An 18,530-nucleotide genomic window follows, 5' to 3' on the forward strand; every position below is an offset into this window, starting at 1 on the left:
CACCACAAAATCAAGGTTTGTGTGGGTGGAGTGACCCTTAGAAAAAAAAAACTCCTCCATGCTTTTGACCCCAGACTTAACTTTTTTTCCCTTACTGGTGGTGACCTGCTAGCCTTTTTAAGGACTTTTAAGATTTGCAAATATTTCTAACGGACGAGTGAATCACCTTTTGAAACAAAGCTATTTACAGCTTGTCATCGGTAATGAATGGTCAGCAAACATTTGCTGGCAATGATGCATTTGGCAAGTAGTTCAAAATGCTTTGCTGACATGTTGGTGCCACTTTTTAAATGAACAATTAAGGTTACCAGCCCTCAAAGCTCTGCAGTGTGGTGCTTTGCTGATACCAAATGAAAAGTTGAAGTGTGCTATTTTCATTTGCATAACAATTTAAGACTCCTGTTCACACCATTCTGCTGCTTCCTACGTTAGGGAAAGTTAGTCAGAATTCCCTTCCCTGATTGACCACTGCTGTAAAATGTTTGTGGATATCTGATAATAGGAGCTTTACTGTGATGGATCCCAACCATATACACAGCATTAAAAGTTCTTGGGAGAAGGTACTGGAGAACTGCTGCTGCTAATTGTGTCTGTGGGTGCACTATTTTGGGAAAACCATGGGGTTAAAAGGAAAGGCCAAATAAAACGCAATTGTGGATTCCAGCACATCATGGACAAGCTAGAATGTGTTTAATTGCACAAGTCAGTGGATGTGGAAAACTTTATGCTAACTACTATTGCACCAGTTTTCTGCCCCAATCTCCATGTCAGAACCTTGCTGAGATTTAGTTCTGCGGCTGACTGGCAGAAGGCAGAGCGTGGGGATAAAGGGATCTTTTTTAGGATGGCTGCCAGTGACTAGTGGTGTACCTCAGGGGTTGGTGCTGGGACCAAACCTTTTCACAATATACATTAATGATCTGGAGGAAGGAACTGAAGGCATGGTGCTAAGTTTGTAGGTAATACAAAGATCTGTAGAGGGGCCTTTGCCAAGCAAAATTAACCATTCTTCATTTGGCAGCATAAATAGTGAGCTATGACAGGAGGGCTTCTCCTCCTCTCTTACATCTCCTCCCCCCCCCCCCCCCCCCCCCCCCCCCACTACCACCACCACTATGCTGCCCTAACCTAGCTGAGGGAAGTGTGGCTTAATTGTAGCATTGCAACTTGTACCCTGGCTGAAATCAGGTGGTCAGCACTATCAAAAGTAGGGATTTTGGGTCTCTGTTGCTAGGGACAAGATATGGTGATATCTGGGTCTTTGGGAGAGCAACAGAAGGATAATGAGTTAATTTTTAAGCAAGGTTTTATGCTTTTTTAATATATAAACTTAGAGAACCCAATTCATTTTTTTTCCAATTAAGGGCAATTCTAGCGTGGCCAATTCACCTGCACATCTTTGAGTTGTGGGGGTGAAACCCACACAGATATGGGGAGAATGTGCAAACTCCACACGGACAGTGACCGGGAGCTGGGAATGAACCCGGGTCCTCAGCACAGTGCGGCAGCAATGCTAACCACTGCGCCACCGAACCACACTGGTTTAAAGCAATTTGATGCATATTTTTCTCTCTCATATAAAATCATGCCCCTCTCATTGAAAAGTGGGCAGCTGTGTGGTTAATGTGAAGTGGTATATTTTATGAAAAAGGACAATAGAAAGATAATGTAAATCATAAAGCAGAAGAATTGGAAGTTGTAGGGGCATAGGTACACTGATCTTGTAAAGCAGGAAAAAGTCAAAGATAGGACAAATGGGATTCTTGGTTTTTCTGCTAATAGGCAGTAAATACAAAAGCCTGGAGAGGATGGTGAATTTTTGCAGGAACATTGTTTAAATCTCAGTTAATTACTGTGTGCACTTTGGAGTACCCCAGTATACAAAGGATGATGGTGTTATGGGAAAGATGCAATGTGAATGGGTTTGCGAAGGTAGAAGGTGCATGATTATTTCTGTTGCCCAATAATCGGTAACAAGAGGGCATAACTTTAGGATTAGCACTTGGGTACATAAAGAGGGACACTTTTTTTTAAAAAGTCATAGCATTATTCGAATGTTGAATGCATTATCACAAGTGGCTATTGAAACCAACTTCAATTAATATGTTTGAGAGGGAGTTAGATAAACACTTGGAAGAAAAAGAGCCCATGGTGTTCGGGTTAAGATCCTGGCATGGATAGAGGATTGGCTGATTGGCTGACTGGCAGAAGGCAGAGAGTGGGGATAAAGGGGTCTTTTTCAGGATGGGCAGCTGGCGACTAGTGGTGTACCTCGGGGGTTGTTGCTGGGACCACAACGTTTCACAATATATCTTAATGATCTGGAGGAAGGAACTGAAGGCACGGTTGCTAAGTTTGCAGATGATTCAAAGACCTGTCGAGGGACAGGTAGTATTGAGGAAGCAGGCGGGTTGCAGAAGGACTTGGACAAGCTAGGAGAGTGGGAAAAGAAGTAGCAGATGGAATACAATGTGAAAAAGTGTGATGCACTTTGGAAGGAGAAATGGAGGCATAGACTATTTTCTAAATGGGAAGATGCTTAGGAAATCAGAAGCACAAAGGGACTTTGGAGTCCTTGTTCACGATTCTCTTAAGGTTAACATGCAGGTTCAGTCGGCAGTTAGGAAGGCAAATGCAATGTTAGCATTCATGTCGAGAGGGCTAGAATACAAGCCCAGGGATGTATTTCTGAGGCTATATAAGGCTCTGGTCAGACCCCATTTGCAGTATTGTGAGCAGCTTTCGTCCCCATATCTAAGGAAGGATGTGCTGGCCTTGGAAAGGGTCCAGAGGAGGTTCACAAGAATGATCCCTGGAATGAAAAGCTTGTCGTATGAGGAACAGTTGAGAACTCTGGGTCTGTACTCGTTGGAGTTTAGAAGGATGAGGGGGGATCTTATTGAAACTTACAGGATACTGGGTGGCCTGGATAGAGTGGATGTGGAGAGAATGTTTCCACTTGTAGAACAACTAGAAGCAGAGGGCACAATCTCAGACGAAAGGGATGATCGTTTAAAACGGAGATTAGGAGGAATTTCTTCAGCCAGAGAGTGGTGAATCTGTGGAACTCTGCCACACAAGGCTGTGGAGACCAAATCACTGAGTGTCTTTAAAACAGAGGTAGATAGGTCTTTGATCAATCAGGAGTTGTGGGGAGAAGGCAGGAGAAAGGGGATGAGAAAAATGTCAGCCATGATTGAATGGCGGAGCAGACTCGATGGACAGAGTGGCCTAATTCTGCTCCTATGTCTTTATGGTCTTGTGATCTTATCACAGGGAAAAGGAAAATTGGAGTAGTTAACCTCTTTGGTGCTGATAGGGCATAGGTACCGTGATGGTCATGTGAATATTTAATATTTCCATTCTCATTTGCATTGAAAGCAATATTTGTGATTTTGGGGTCTAGATTTCTTTTTATAAAGAACCAAAGTGGGATAGTTAATGTGATCTGATGATCTTGTGTGATCTGTTTAAGTTGGTTTGAAATGTTAGTGGTCTTGAGAGCTTCACTTACAGAACTGACGAGCAATTAAATGTTACCTCTGTTGCATGGATGCTGTAGATTGCATCTGAGTGTCTGAATTCATGCAGAAGATTGTGTCTAATGAACTGTGACAAGCTTTAAAATATTAAAGACTCTTAAAAATCCTTTGAGACCGTGTCTCATTAGTTTGAGAGATTCAACAGACTCTGTTGAAGTCTCGGGAGTGGGAAAGCAGGCAACTTCATTCTGCAATTCGAAAGCACATATATATGTCCAATGTCAGATTACTCTGTGCAGTCTGAGTATTTATTCTCTGTTCTCGGAATCCACACATTTAGTTGTTGATTTAAATTTCAATTCTTCTTTTCAAATGAGTTGTCTGTCCATTTGGCCAATTGTTAAAATCAAACAAGTGGGTATAAACTTTTAACAAGTGTGGAATCCTGTAAGCTGTATTATGGTAATAAACATTTAATGGTAAATGAAGATCCTTAGTTTGCTACTGGATTTAATTTTAACACTTCTTATTGTCATAAAATGGGCAGCACGGTAGCACAGTGGTTAGCATGGTTGCTTCACAGCTCCAAGGTCCTAGGTTCGATTCCCGGCTTGGGTCACTGTGTGGAGTCTGCACGTTCTCCCTGTGTCTGAATGGGTTTCAACCGAGTGCTCCGGTTTGCTCCCACGGTCCAAAGATGTGCAAGTTAGGTGGATTGGCTATGCTAAGTTGCCCTTAGTGTCCAAAAAGGTTAGGTGGGGTTACTGGGTTATGGGGGTAGGGTGGAGGCGTGGACTTAAGTAGGGTGCTCTTTCCAAGGGTCGGTGCAGACAGATGGGCCGAATGGCCTCCTGCACTGTAAATTCTATGATTCTATGAAAATACTCCAGTGGTGAGATAACTGTATATGTTTGTGCACTATGCATTTACTGAGCATGCAGTTGTATGTTATGAGCGTCTTGCTCTAATATGGGATGATACTGTTTGTACATGATGGTAGTAAAGTTCTGTAACTACAGCTGTTGGAGAGATCAATAGGATCTTCAGTGGTGACTTTATACTGGGGTTTTGGCACATTAATAGTGGGATGTTGAGTTCTGTGGAGATTTGTTGCAGCATACCAGCTGGCTCAGGAATTGACTTTTTTTAAAACAATCAATAGCTTTAGGTTTGTGCTTCCCAAACTCTCTCTCCCTTTCTCTCTCTCTCTCTCTCTCTCTCTCTCTCTCTCTTCTCCCTCTCCCCCCCCCTCCCCCCCCACTGTGACCTCATTTTGGGGTTTAGAATTTGCCACAACCCCAGAGTGTGAGCCAGATTTTGGGAGGGGGGAACGCAGCGAGTGGGGGTGCAGCTGTTTAATCTGCAGGGCTTTTCAATAGAGGGCACCTACTTTTTCACTGGGATATTTTGGAGCAGAAATAAGCCCTCGAAGATCAGTCAGTGAGGTCACTGTGGCAACCATTTTTTAAAAAAACACGAGGATTGAAGTGGGCTTCTCCTTTCGGCTTTCTGAGAAAATAACTTTTGTCCATCTGATGAGAAGGCTGCTTTGTTTCTTTAATAGTTTTCTTGGCTTCTTACTGGATATAGATTTACTTTCCTGTTGGCACAGGAGGGATGGTGCTGAACAAAATGGAACAAGATCAGGGTTGATGGTACTCGGAGGTGGGGTGACTGGTTCCGTTGATTACTGCAGTGGTTGGTGGATTCCGGGCAAAATTGAGAAGGAAAATGCATGTTCCTGAGCTCATTGTAGCGCCCACTGCTGGAAATGTGCTTGGATATCAAGTTGAAGACATGGGCGGGTTCATCAGTGATGCCCTTGCAAGTTGAATAGCACAACACTGTGCTGGAGAGGCACGGTGACACAGTGGTTAGCACTGTTGCTTCACAACACCAGGGACCCGGCTTTGATTCCCAGCTTGGATCACTGCCTGTATGGAGTCCGCACGTTCCCCCATTTCTGTGTGGGTTTCCTCCGGGTGTTCCGGTTTTCTCCCACAAGTCCCGAAAGACGAGCTTGTTAGGTGAATTGGACATTCTTGAGTTCTTCCTTAGTGTCCCCGAACATGTGCCGGTGTGTGGCAACTAGGGGATTTTCACAGTAACTTCATTGCAGTGTTAATGTAAGCCTACTTGTGACACGAATAATGATTATTATTATTATGTTGAGGATCCTATGTGGGTGAAATTTCTGCTTATGTAGGGGTCCTGGCACTTGTAGGAATGTGTCGTAGTATGTGTTGCTGCCTTTAGAAAACTAAGGGCAAGGGACGAATTATACCAGCACAGAACAGTTTAGTAGTTTAAGACCAGTAATAAGCCCATTGTGCTGCATCTTTCACTGAAGTTGCCCACCCACAATTTCTAATTTCCCCTTTATCCTGCACTGATTTCAGCGAGTTCATATCTTCACTGTGTGTGTTCCAGTGTCATTTCACGTATTTGTTATGCGCCTTTAGTTAGTACAGATTGCAGTGGCTACTTGCAATGTTATTATGTAACTATATGTTGGATCATTTGGAACTGTTGTAAGAAAGTTAATTTCTTTTGAGGTTAGAGTCTGCGGTTTTGAAGTAAAAGCAACAAGGAGACAGAGGATCATCTCTAGGATTTAACCGAAAGGTCATCTCCGTAATGGTGCAGACAATAATAGTGCAGCATTAACTCCATAGTCCTTTACTTAAGACGGTGTGTTATCTTAAGGTAAAGATTTCCACTGTTACCACTGTTTGAACTTTTAACAAAGATGGCGTATAATAAATAATGGTCTCTAGTAGATCTCCTGATAAGTGGTGGCTCTCAGGTTTTATGGGGATTATTTGAACCCACTACAAGTGTTTAGCATCTAAGCCCTCCTGGAGGTTATCTGGTTACCAGAAACCATTAAAACAGCAAAAGCTGCACTTTTGTTTTAGATGATCCATTAACAGCAGCAGCCACAGCAGACGTATCGCTATGTAATGGGAGCTGTGCATGTCCAGGTTAGAGGAGAAAATCAACCATTTTCACACTCTTATTTACTTCAGCTGATTTTTTATTGGATTTTTCACTATTGTCATTTCTTTTATTGTGTTCCGAAACCATTGAAAAAATTTTTTTTTTGACGACTTTAATTAAAACTAATTTGAAAACATTTTTATAGCTACTCTACTGACTCTCACTTTTCCACAGCAATATATTGTGGGTCTGGCAATTTTATGTCTGTTCATTGTTTCAACAATTTAAATATGCTATATTCGGCCCATTGAGTCTGCACTGGCCCTTGGAAAGAGCATCGTACTGAAGCCCACACTCTAGCCCAGTAACCCCACATAACCTTTTCACATGCAATACGGGCAATTTAGCATGGCCAATCCACCTAACCTGCACACGTTTGGACTGTGGGAGGAAACTGGAGCACCCGGAGGAAACCCACGCAGACATGGGGAGAACGTGCAAACTCCATGCAGTCACCCGAGGCCGGGTTTGAACCCGGGTCCCTGGAGCTGTGAGGCAGCAGTGCTAACCAGTGTTCCACCGTGCTGCCCGCCCCCCCCATTTGACAACCACTTCACACGCCAATAATTACTTTTCAATAATACATTATTTTACTTAAAAGCTAAGTAGAGGTGCTTTGCTATGTAGTGTGTAATTTGTCAATATAATTATTTAATCATTTCAGTAAGGAGAGTTTACTTGGTCATGCACCCCAGGTTTTCCCAACATTTGCCCCATTATGTCCTTTTGCGCCTGTATGTTAAGAGTTAAGGGGGGTTGTCTGCCTCCAGACGCTGTGGATCAGCTGCCCTTTGACACCTCCTCCAGTTCATTTCTTCTTGACTAAAATGGCTAGATTAAGACTGAATGCCAGGAATGAATCTGCTTACTCCCGCCCTGTGGAATTGTAATGGCCACCCTGTAACTTAAAACAAAATTACAATTGAAGACATTTTGCAGAGAAAAGAAGTTATGACAACCTGAAAAGTTTCAACTTTGTATCGTTAACCAATTAATGCTGCATTCATTATGACTGTGCTAATAAATGGCTCTGTATAATAAATAGGTGCATAAAGAAATTAATAGCACTGCTGCCTCACTGCGCCGAGGACCCGGGTTCAATCCCGTCCCCGGGTCACTGTCTGTGTGGAGTTTGCACATGTCTGCGTGGGTCTCACCCCCACAACCCAAAAAGATGAGGTGAATTGACCACGCTAAATTGCCCCTTAATTGGGAAAAAAATAATTGGTTACTCTAAATTAGAAAAAACAAAAAGAAATTAAAACGCAGTTTTCTCATCCAGTGGATCATGTGATTTTTTGCTGACCCATACAGGCTATGCTCTGGTTAGTTTATCTTAAGAGTAGTAATGGGGGTGCTACAATTATCCTCGGTGCCTCTGGCTAAGGGAGGGGATATATCAGCGAGGTTCGTGCTCCTGATTGCTATCTAGTGACCTCTGCTGGAAAGCGCTCCGGCATGGCTATGCTCATGATCAAGTACCCTATTGACATTTATTTTTGCGTCTCACTTTGCTGAGATGCCAGAAGGCTGCTAACACTGATGGAACTGTGCCCCAGTGAGAGTCACTGACTTGAGAAGAAAAGTGTGTGTGTGTGGTGGTGGGGGGGAGAGGGTTGGGTGTGTGTGGGGGGGAGAGGGTTGGGTGTGTGTGGGGGGGAGAGGGTTGGGTGTGTGTGGGGGGGAGAGGGTTGGGTGTGTGTGTGGGGGGGGGGGGGGAGTGTTGGGTGTGGGGGGGGGTTGGGTGGGTGTGGGGGGGGAGGGTTGGGTGTGTGTGGGGGAGAGGGTTGGGTGTGTGTGGGGGAGAGGGTTGGGTGTGTGTGGGGGGAGGGTTGGGTGTGTGTGGGGGGAGGGTTGGGTGTGTGTGGGGGGGAGGGTTGGGGGTGTGTGTGGGGGGTTGGGTGTGTGTGGGGGGGAGGGTTGGGTGTGGGGGGGAGGGTTGGGTGTGTGGGGGGGGAGGGTTGGGTGTGTGGGGGGGGAGGGTTGGGTGTGTGGGGGGGGGGGGTTGGGTGTGTGGGGGGGGAGGGTTGGGTGTGTGGGGGGGGAGGGTTGGGTGTGTGGGGGGGGGTGAGGGTTGGGCGGGGGGGGGTGAGGGTTGGGCGTGGGGGGGGAGGGTTGGGCGTGGGGGGGAGGGTTGGGCGTGTGGGGGGGAGGGTTGGGCGTGTGGGGGGGAGGGTTGGGCGTGTGGGGGGGAGGGTTGGGCGTGTGGGGGGAGAGGGTTGGGCGTGTGGGGGGGGGGGAGGGTTGGGCGTGTGGGGGGAGAGGGTTGGGCGTGTGGGGGGAGAGGGTTGGGCGTGTGGGGGGAGAGGGTTGGGCGTGTGGGGGGGAGGGTTGGGTGTGGAGGGGGGTTGGGGGTGGGGTTGGGTGGGGCGGGGGTGGGGTTGGGTGGGGCGGGGGGGGGTGCACAAGAATGGAAATCTTTATTTATTATTAAGCCAATTGGGAATTAGAAATTATTTTTGGCTTAAAGTTTTATAGGACAGCTGTATTTAAAATCCATAACAGTTGCTAATTAAGTAAACTTGAATTCATTAAGCAGCCTTGAAACTTGTTTGAGGGGACTATGTATTTCTGCTTTGTTCAGAGAACCGTACATGATTATTGCTCACTGTATTTCATTAACAGCTTGTTAATAAATTGATTCTTTACACATTTTGAATTTTCTCTAAAGATGAAGTTATATTCAAACTGGATGTTGTGCAGGTTTGTTTGTACAATTGCTCCAAGTATAGCATGTTCATCAAAATGTTAAATGCCAACACTTTGCAATCTTGGATAAGAAAATCTTAAACTTGATAGAGCTGAAGGGTGATGGATGGGTTGCATTTGCAAAAAGAGGCCTTGTGTGTTAAGATGCATTGTGTAAACTATTGCTGTGAGCGGTATCTCCCTCTGAGGAAGGGCAATTCTGTGTTGACATTAGACCTTCACTTGTCTCCATTTAATGGAACAGTGACCGGTTCTGGTTGACCACTCAGGAGGGCAGCAGACATTTTAAAGCCGTTTGACAGTATGATAAATGGTTAATGGGGCCATCCTCTGGTATTCAACAAGTCAGCAGGGGTCCCTTGTAGATAAGTTGTTTTGTTGGAAGATCCTTGAGCTAGTTACTCTATGCTTTTAGTTTTTATTTATTTCATACTTGCAAAAACAATATTTTATTTTGATACTGAGAACAACGGTCAAGTACACATGCTAAAGACAATTTCATTGTTTATTTAAAGTGATTGTTTGCTTCTTACAGAGGAGTTTGACTTTTTTAAATGAATATTCAAGCTAGTTCTTCAGAAATCAGGCAACCCCTTTGAAAGTGTATTGTGTTTGAAAAGGAGTTATTTGTCGGAATGCGTAATGATGTTTTTTTTCCAGGGGTTTACAGACTAGGATCCAAAATTACACCTTAGCTGCTTTAAATTCTCTGATAAAATCAGCAGTGGTTGAGGAGATACTGGTGCGATGCGAACACTCACTGATACCTGCCAGCTTAAAATGACAATGTGACTTGTGATTAGAATATTTATTGTGTATATAGTGCTTATTTACTTTTTTTTCAGTTTAAGTATTTAGACAGACTGCTCAGCAGAATAAAGCAATCTCACTAAATTGGCACCGATGAATTCAAATGATTTTAAGGATGTGCCATTGTGTCACATTATGTTTGTTGAAAGCAAGTGGCAACTGCTGTGTATAATAAATAGTGCAGCGAATGTGACTGAATTTCAGAAAAATAGGCGTTTGAAGGTTGGTAATGATTTTATACAAAGCACTGGTGCAGCATCATACTATGTAGTATTCTAGCCATTGCAATACACATTTGCTGAGAGAATAACAAAATTGGCTTGGGTTGGACATTTGAAACTAGGGACTTTCTGACTTGGAAGGAGGAAAGCTCAGGTGAGGTTTTATGAAATGGATAAATTGAACACTAATATATTTGAAGTCGCAAACCCTACACTGCAGCATAGAGGGAGATTTAAGCATAGATTGGTTTGAGGGGGAGCGATGATGCTGGAAAACTGATAGGCTGAGATAATTGACAAGTATCCAAGATTGTTGTCTATGTCCAATGGGTCTTATATATTCCTGTGTTCTTCAATTGAAACATTCCAAAAGGATGGCGGTATTCTGTGTTTAAGAATATAGGGTTTGTAAAGGAGGTCTGTCCTATTTCTGATTTTAAAAGAATCAAAAAACATAAACAAGTGGACAAATTGAATTCTAATTGTGCCAACATTTAGTACAGGTACAGTACCTCAAAGCCAGCTATCTGAAAGTCACTATCGAAAAAATTATTATTTTTTTTAAGCAGGCCGTGGAAGAATTTTAAGTGTTACTAAATGAGTGGGATCAGCTTGTTGGGGAGTTGCTGCATCAAAGCGATGGTGTGCCAAGTACTTATCCACTTCACGCGCCTATCATTTCCCATGCTCGAGTGGTCAGAGCAACCCTTGACCCCACCCAACCCTGAACGTTTCAGGGAGACGCCCTTCTCTGTACATCTCCCATCCCGAGTGTTTCTCTAGTGCTCTGAAATGGACAGTTTTAAGTTTGTCACCATGCCAAAGCACTATCCAGCTTCAGCGTGGCTGCCTTACTCTTAAATTTCATAGCTGTTATCTTTATCTAATTGCATGACAGGTACTGTGAAATTTATTGGGCCTTTCTCCTGCGCCCCCCCCCCCCCCAAAATAAAACCAGCAAGATCCAAAATCCGGCACTGACTCGATCGTGTGGTTGCTTGTTTTGAAGCAATCGACCTGTGGGGAGAACCTAAAAGGCAGAATGGACAAGCGATATTATTTGCAACTATTTGGGATTTGATATCTTCCACCTTAGGCAGTCTGTCAGGATCAAGGATGACTTGCTTTCATTCTGGTTGGATGGCTGATCGGTCCAATCAATTCATTTTCTGCGGACTCTGCCACATAGGAGAAATGTGGAGCTTGAAGGGTTAGGTGGATGGGTTGTTTGGAGGTTTGTATGCTTTCTCCAATGATTCCACTTTACAGTTGCGCATTCCCAACAAAGCCCCATGATGTGTTCTTGCTAAATGAGCCTTCGCCATTTTGCTCGGGTATAAGCCTGGTCTCCCGTGAGTCTGTGGGGATCTTTGACCTCTTCAGGGATGCTTTGAGGATGTCTCCTAAAAATTCTCTGCTACCCTCCTGGGAATCTCAGTTCAGAGTAGAGCAGTTGCTTCGGAGGTTTGGTGTCAGGCATACGAACGACATCCACCCTGCCCAGCGGGAGTGATTAGCACATTCATGCTGGGCAAGTTGGATTGGAAGAGGATGCTGGTGTTTGACCACCATTCTTCCCATCATATTTTGAAGATCTTGGTTTTCCGATGTTTCGTGAGAAGCCCATTTTCTCAAATGTTTCGGAGGAGGAAGCAAATCCTCTGTATCCTGACATTCTGTGATACATTCAGTATGATATAGAGTATTCTGAATACGAGATATAGTTCAGAGCAGAGTTGACTCAAAGATTGAGGTAGCACATGTTAAATATGGAAGGACTCTACTAAACTTCAGGATCATTGTGTTTGTTTGTAACTTTGCTTATAATTTTGATGTTTTTCTCCCTGTTCTCCTCCTTGTTTAGATAATTACAAATGCTACGATATATGGAATAATTTCTTTTCACATTATACTTTAACACATTGCTGTGTACATCCCAGATTAATTTTGTATATGAATTCCGAAAAATTATTCTGCAGGCTAAATGGTACTGAGCAACAGTCATTCTTTTAATCCATGGCAACAGAACAAAGCTCTTAAGCTCGGAGATGTGTAGCGATGCAAATATGTAGTGACCAGAAAAAAGGGTGTACACAAGTCTTTTAACAGAGTGCTTTTCAAACTTTAGATCCTCGAAGAAAGTATCATATGCGTTTGCTGGCGTACAATTATATGGGTGAAGGCTACCAGGCAGACCAAACTGTAAGCACCCCAGGATGTGTGTGTAAGTGGCTCATTTTTAACACTCCATTTTAAAATTGTACAGAGTATTTAGCATTGAAGGAATGATCTCCAGAAAAATCCAGTCCCCTTTTAAACCTGGAAACTTTTATATTTGACACATTGACTCTGTCTACACCTACCACTGCCTTGGGGAAAGTGGGCAGCATACTCAAAGACCCCTCCCACCCAGCTTACTACTCTTCCTACTTCTTCCATCTGGCAGGAGATGCAAAAGTCTGAGAACACGCACTAACAGATTCAAAATCAGCTTCTTCCCCACTGTTACCAGACTCCTTAATGACCCTCTTATGGACTTCTGGATGATCTGATCTCTTCACACATGTTCACTCGATGCCTGTGTGATTGTGTATTTTATGTTTGCCCTATTATGTATTTTCTTTTCATGTATAGAACGATCTGTTTGAACTGCATGCAGAACAATACTTCACTGTACCTCGGTACACGTGACAAACCAATCTAATCCAATATTTAAGGCAATCTTGCCAGAATGATTTATAGGAACTTGTTTTTTGCGTTTTACAACGAAGATTTAAACATTGGCGAGGCAGAAACTGCAGAAAATAACATTTGTTATGTGGAAGAAAATAAATTTGGGGCGGGATTTTCTGGCCTTTCTCACCGGCGGGATCTTCCAGTCCCACCAAACTTGACCCCCCCCCCCCAAGCGGGATGGGTGAACCATGCAAATTGCCATTGACTTGAAGGTCCTGCCACTGGCCAATGGCTTGCTGCCTCTGCCACGGGAAAATCACTGCGGGGGTGGGGCAGAAAATCCCAGCCTTGGACATAGGAAATAGGAGCAGAGGTAGGCAATTCAGCTCTTCAAGCCTGCTCCGCCATTCAGCCAGACCATGGTTGATCTCTTCCTGGTCTCAAATCCACCTCCCCACCTGTTCCCCATATCCCTTTAACTTGTTTATAAAATCAGAAATATATCTGATCTCCTCATTGAAATCATTTAATGATTCAGACTATGGGGCAGCGAGTTCCAGAAATTCACCACCCTCTGCGAGAATTAGTCCCATCTCATCTCAGTTTTAAATCTACTGCCTCTCAACCTATATCTGTGACTTCGTGTTCTAGATGCCCCACAAAGGGGGAACATTTGGTCTATGTTTACTTTATCAATCCCTTTCAGTATTTCATATACCTCAATCAGATCCTCTCTCATTGTTCTAAACTCCAGCGAGTATAAGCCCAAACTGTTCAATCTCTCCTCCTATGTCAGCTCTTTCATCCCCGGGATCAATCTGACTGATACAAATGAGGCTAACAGGTGAGGATCTTGAGAGGATTGTTATCAGGAGGTAGTGATGGACAAGCTAATGGGCTAAAGGTAGACAAGTCTCCTGGCCCTGATGGAATGCATCCCAGAGTGCTAAAAGAGATGGCTAGGGAAGTTGCAAATGCACTAGTGATAATTTACCAAAATTCACTAGACTCTGGGGTGGTCCCGGCGGATTGGAAATGAGCAAACGTGACAACACTGTTTAAAAAAGGAGGTAGGCAGAGAGTGGGTAATTATAGGCCAGTGAGCTTAACTTCGATAGTAGGGAAGATGCTGGAATCTATCATCAAGGAAGAAATAGCGAGGCATCTGGATAGAAATTGTCCCATTGGGCAGACGCAGCATGGGTTCATAAAGGGCAGGTCGTGCCTAACTAATTTAGTGGCATTTTTTGAGGACATTACCAGTGTAGTAGATAATGGGGAGCCAATGAATGTGGTATATCTGGATTTCCAGAAAGCCTTTGACAAGGTGCCACACAAAAGGTTGCTGCATAAGATAAAGATGCATGGCATTACGGGTAAAGTAGTAGCATGGATAGAGGATTGGTTAATGAATAGAAAGCAAAGAGTGGGGATTAATGGGTTTTTCTCTGATTGGCAATCAGTAGCTAGTGGTGTCCCTCGGGGATCAGTGTTGGGCCCACAATTGTTCACAATTTACATAGATGATTTGGAGTTGGGGACCAAGGGCAATGTGTCCAAGTTTGCAGACGACACTAAGATGAGTGGTAAAGCGAAAAGTACAGAGGATACTAGAAGTTTGCAGAGGGATTTGGATCGGTTAAGTGAATCGGCTAGGGTCTGGCAGATGGAATACAATGTTGACGTTATCCATTTTGGTAGGAATAACAGCAAACAGGATTATTATTTAAATGATAAAATATTAAAACATGCTGCTGTGCAGAGAGACCTGGGTGTGCTAGTGCATGAGTCGCAAAAAGTTGGTTTACAGGTGCAACAGGTGATTAAGACGGCAAATGGAATTTTGTCCTTCATTGCTAGAGGGATGGAGTTTAAGACTAGGGAGGTTATGCTGCAATTGTATAAGGTGTTAATGAGGCCACACCTGGAGTATTGTGTTCAGTTTTGGTCTCCTTACTTGAGAAAGGACGTACTGGCACTGGAGGGTGTGCAGAGGAGATTCACTAGGTTAATCCCAGAGCTGAAGGGGTTGGATTATGAGGAGAGGTTGAGTAGACTGGGACTGTACTCGTTGCAATTTAGAAGGATGAGGGGGGAATCTTATAGAAATATATAAAATTATGAAGGGAATAGATCGGATAGATGCGGGCAGGTTGTTTCCAATGGCTGGTGAGAGCAGAACTAGGGGGCATAGCCTGAAAATAAGGGTATTTCGGACTGAGTTTAGGAGGAACTTCTTCACCCAAAGGGTTGTGAATCTATGGAATTCCATGCCTACTGAAGCAGTAGAGGCTGCTTCATTAAATCTTTTTAAGATAAAGATAGATAGTTTTTTGAAGAATAAAGGGATTAAGGGTTATGATGTTCGGGCTGGAAAGTGGAGCTGAGTCCACAAAAGATCAGCCATGATCTCATTGAATGGCGGAGCAGGCTCGAGGGGCCTGATGGCCTACTCCTGCTCCTAGTTCTTATTTTTTATGTTAATCTCCTCTGAACTGCATCCAATGCCACCACATCCTTCCTCAAATAAGGAGACATCAAAACTGGACAAATACTCCAGATGTGGTCTCGCCAACACCCTATGCAATTGCAACAACAATTCTGTTTTTATATTCCAGTCCTTGTGCAATTAATGCTAAAATTCCATTTGCCTTTTTAATTACATACTGCACCTCCATACTGACTTTCTACGATTCATGGGCAAAGGCGCCCAGATCCCACTGCCCAGATGCATTTTTGAACCTGCTTTCCATTTAGATCATTTGCCTTTCTATTTTTTTTAGCCAAAATGGATAACTCTCACTTATCCACATTAAACTCCATCTGCCAAATTTTGGCCCATTGTACTAGCCTATCTATATCCATCTGTAAAATCTTTATCTTCTCTTCACTGTCTGCTTTTCCACCTATTTTAGTATCATCCGCAGATTTTGCTGTATTGTGCTCAGTCCCTACTTGCAGATACTTTATATAGATTGTAAACAGTTGAGGTCCGAGGACTGGCCACTGCGGCACTCCACTAGTTACAGTTCTCCAGCCAGAGAAGGACCCATTTATCCCAACCCTCTGTTTTCTGTCAGTCAGCCAATCCTCAAGCTGTTGGGAAGTGTAACTTGTTACAAAATTCCAAATCCAAATTGTCAGCAACTACGCAGTACACTGAGGAATAATTAAATTGGAAACTATTTTTACCAGAGTTTATACCATTTCATTATTTGCCTTTTGTATGGCAATTTAAAGAATGCTTTTACTGTTCAGTAGGCTGACAACATCTTCAGAATGTTCCTAAATTTGTTTCCTCTTTTAATCACCCTAAAGCTTCCCTTAAACACGTTGATTTTGCTACAGAACTTGATAATATGCCCTTATCGTTCAACATGTTTGGAAAACTGTAGATATTTTGATCAAGGTGTATATGTGATTGCAATTCAAATAATCACCATGAATGCTTTGAAGATCTTGCTGAATTTATGTTGGCCATTTCTCAGGGGTTTGATAGCCTCTTGTCCCTTGAGCACAGAACCTACTTGCAGCTGTTGTCCGTAGAAACAGTTATTCCTTTTTCAAGTTGATAAATACTTGTGGAAAACGCACCATTTTCGTGGCCTCACGTGGGGGCTTAAATGAACATTCGAACCACATTTATGATTTAATGACAAACTGCAAGTATTTAAATGTGTTTTTAGAGCCCAAAACAGATCAATAAACTATTTTTTCTTATTTGATAGCTGTTCGGGATCGCATGGTGCCTCCTCCACCCCCACCTCATCACTTATACGCAAAAGCCAACAGTTCATCTTCCATCTCCTTACAATGGGGGAAACCAGTCTTTACTGCTGCAATAATGATCAACTATACTGTCCGCTGTAATCCTGTGGGGCTGCAGAATGCTTCCCTCGTCATGTACCTTCAGACGTAAGTCAATACCTCTATTTGCGAATCTATGTCAAAAGGTGATTCAGTTGTTTTTGTAACAGTTTATAGTTTGGCGTCACTAACTGCACACTGGAATTGCATAATCGATCATGAGAAAAAGAAAATTCTGCTGGAAATTCTCAGCAGGCCTGGGGAGAAGAGCAAGAGTTAATATTTCAGATCAGCGACCTGATCGATGGACTTTCTTCAGAACTCGATTCTGATGTAAGGTCATTGATCAAAAATGTTAACTTTCTCGCCCTCATCCCCCAGTTGCTGCCCGACCGGCTGAGTATTTCTATAATTTTTCTGTTTTTCAGATTTCCAACATCTGTGGTATTTTGATAGCGCTATGTTACTGTGTTCTTGCACAGGTACATCTGAACTCTGTTGATGTGACTGACTTAAAGAAATTCTATTGCTGGGCGGCACAGTGGCGCAGTGGTTAGCACTGTCACCTCACAGCTCACAGCGCTGAGGACCCAGGATCGTTCCCGGCCCAAGTCCCTGTCCGTGTGGAGTTTCCACATTCTCCCCGTGTCTGTGTTGGTGTCAGCCCTACAACCCAAAGATGTGCAGGCTAGGTAGATTGGCCACACTAAATTTCCCCTTCATTGGAAAACATTGATTGGGTACTCTAAATTTATTTTAAAAAAGAGATGTTATTGCTTATAGAGATTGTCTCAAATACCAATTTTTAAAAAAATTGTAGCATTGTATTTAATTCAGACTTTTTAATCCTTGAGAGTTTCGGAAATCTGCTGAATATGAACAACATGCTTTGAGTCTAGATGAATTTGTTTGGGAAAGCTGTTTAAGATTTACACTAATATGTCTCATTGGGGTATAACATACATTATTTCAATGAACACCTTTAGGCTTTGCAAGTATGTTGATTTGCTATGCCTTGCATTTGTCTATGTCTGCCCAAGGTGATTCTAGATGGGTGCTGTTCAGTATCAATCTCCAATCTAATCGCACAGTAAACAAGACTGCCAGATAGGAAAAATTCTAGTCCCCACACTGCTCTCCTTTGTTGTCTAGCAATTTGGAAGAGATTATTGGGTCCCTCTGGCATGACACCAGATAGTTATTTACACTTTGAAAGTATGAAAGCTTCAGCCAGGGTGAATGGGGCTTTTAAGTAGTAGAACATTTATAGACCAGCACCATAAACTTTCACTTATGCATTTCTTAAAGATATGGTGCTGAACCAGCTTGCCTTTTCTTTCCCTGTCTCTGTCTTTCTCTCTCACTGTCTCTGTGTGCATCTCTCTTTCTCTCGAAATTGTCAAAACTGACAAAAAGATACATGAAAGCAAAAATTAATATTTGGCTGTTTCGAATCCTCAAACTCCCATCTCTGGCAATTTATAAAGGGTGCTTATGAGGTGTAAAAACTTAATTTAATGTTTTGAAGCACTATTTTAGTCTGACGTATATGGAGAAACAAATATCACATTGTCATGTACTCGGTGCTTTGAAGGAGGCTATTGCTAAAATCAATGTGTTTTTAACAATTGTTAACACTAGTCAGGCTAGACCGGTTGGGATTGTGGGACCTGGTGCCATTCCCCTGCCTTTTCTCTGTACCCCTGCACGTTTCTAGTCAAATAATCATTGAATGTCCTCTTGAATGCCTCAATTGAACATGCCTCCACCACAACCCCAGACCAGAGCCACCAGCTGGTGAAAACACTTTATCTCTCATCACATT

General features: G+C 43.2%; 1 protein-coding gene across 3 annotated transcripts in view; it reads left to right on the forward strand.

The window, feature by feature from the left end:
* The window catches only part of LOC119974954 (protogenin-like), a 150,258-nt gene that overhangs the window by 115,080 nt on the left and 16,648 nt on the right, over positions 1-18,530 (forward strand). For 2 of the 3 annotated variants that reach the window (XM_038814337.1, XM_038814338.1), the window contains exons 12-13: positions 12,351-12,446; positions 16,627-16,813. In XM_038814337.1, coding sequence (XP_038670265.1) covers positions 12,351-12,446; positions 16,627-16,813 — 283 coding nt within the window. The remainder of the gene's footprint in view (positions 1-12,350; positions 12,447-16,626; positions 16,814-18,530) is intronic. The other variant, XM_038814339.1, reaches the window with a different exon arrangement.

Source organism: Scyliorhinus canicula, chromosome 12 (assembly GCF_902713615.1).
Source record: "Scyliorhinus canicula chromosome 12, sScyCan1.1, whole genome shotgun sequence".
NCBI lineage: Eukaryota > Metazoa > Chordata > Chondrichthyes > Carcharhiniformes > Scyliorhinidae > Scyliorhinus > Scyliorhinus canicula.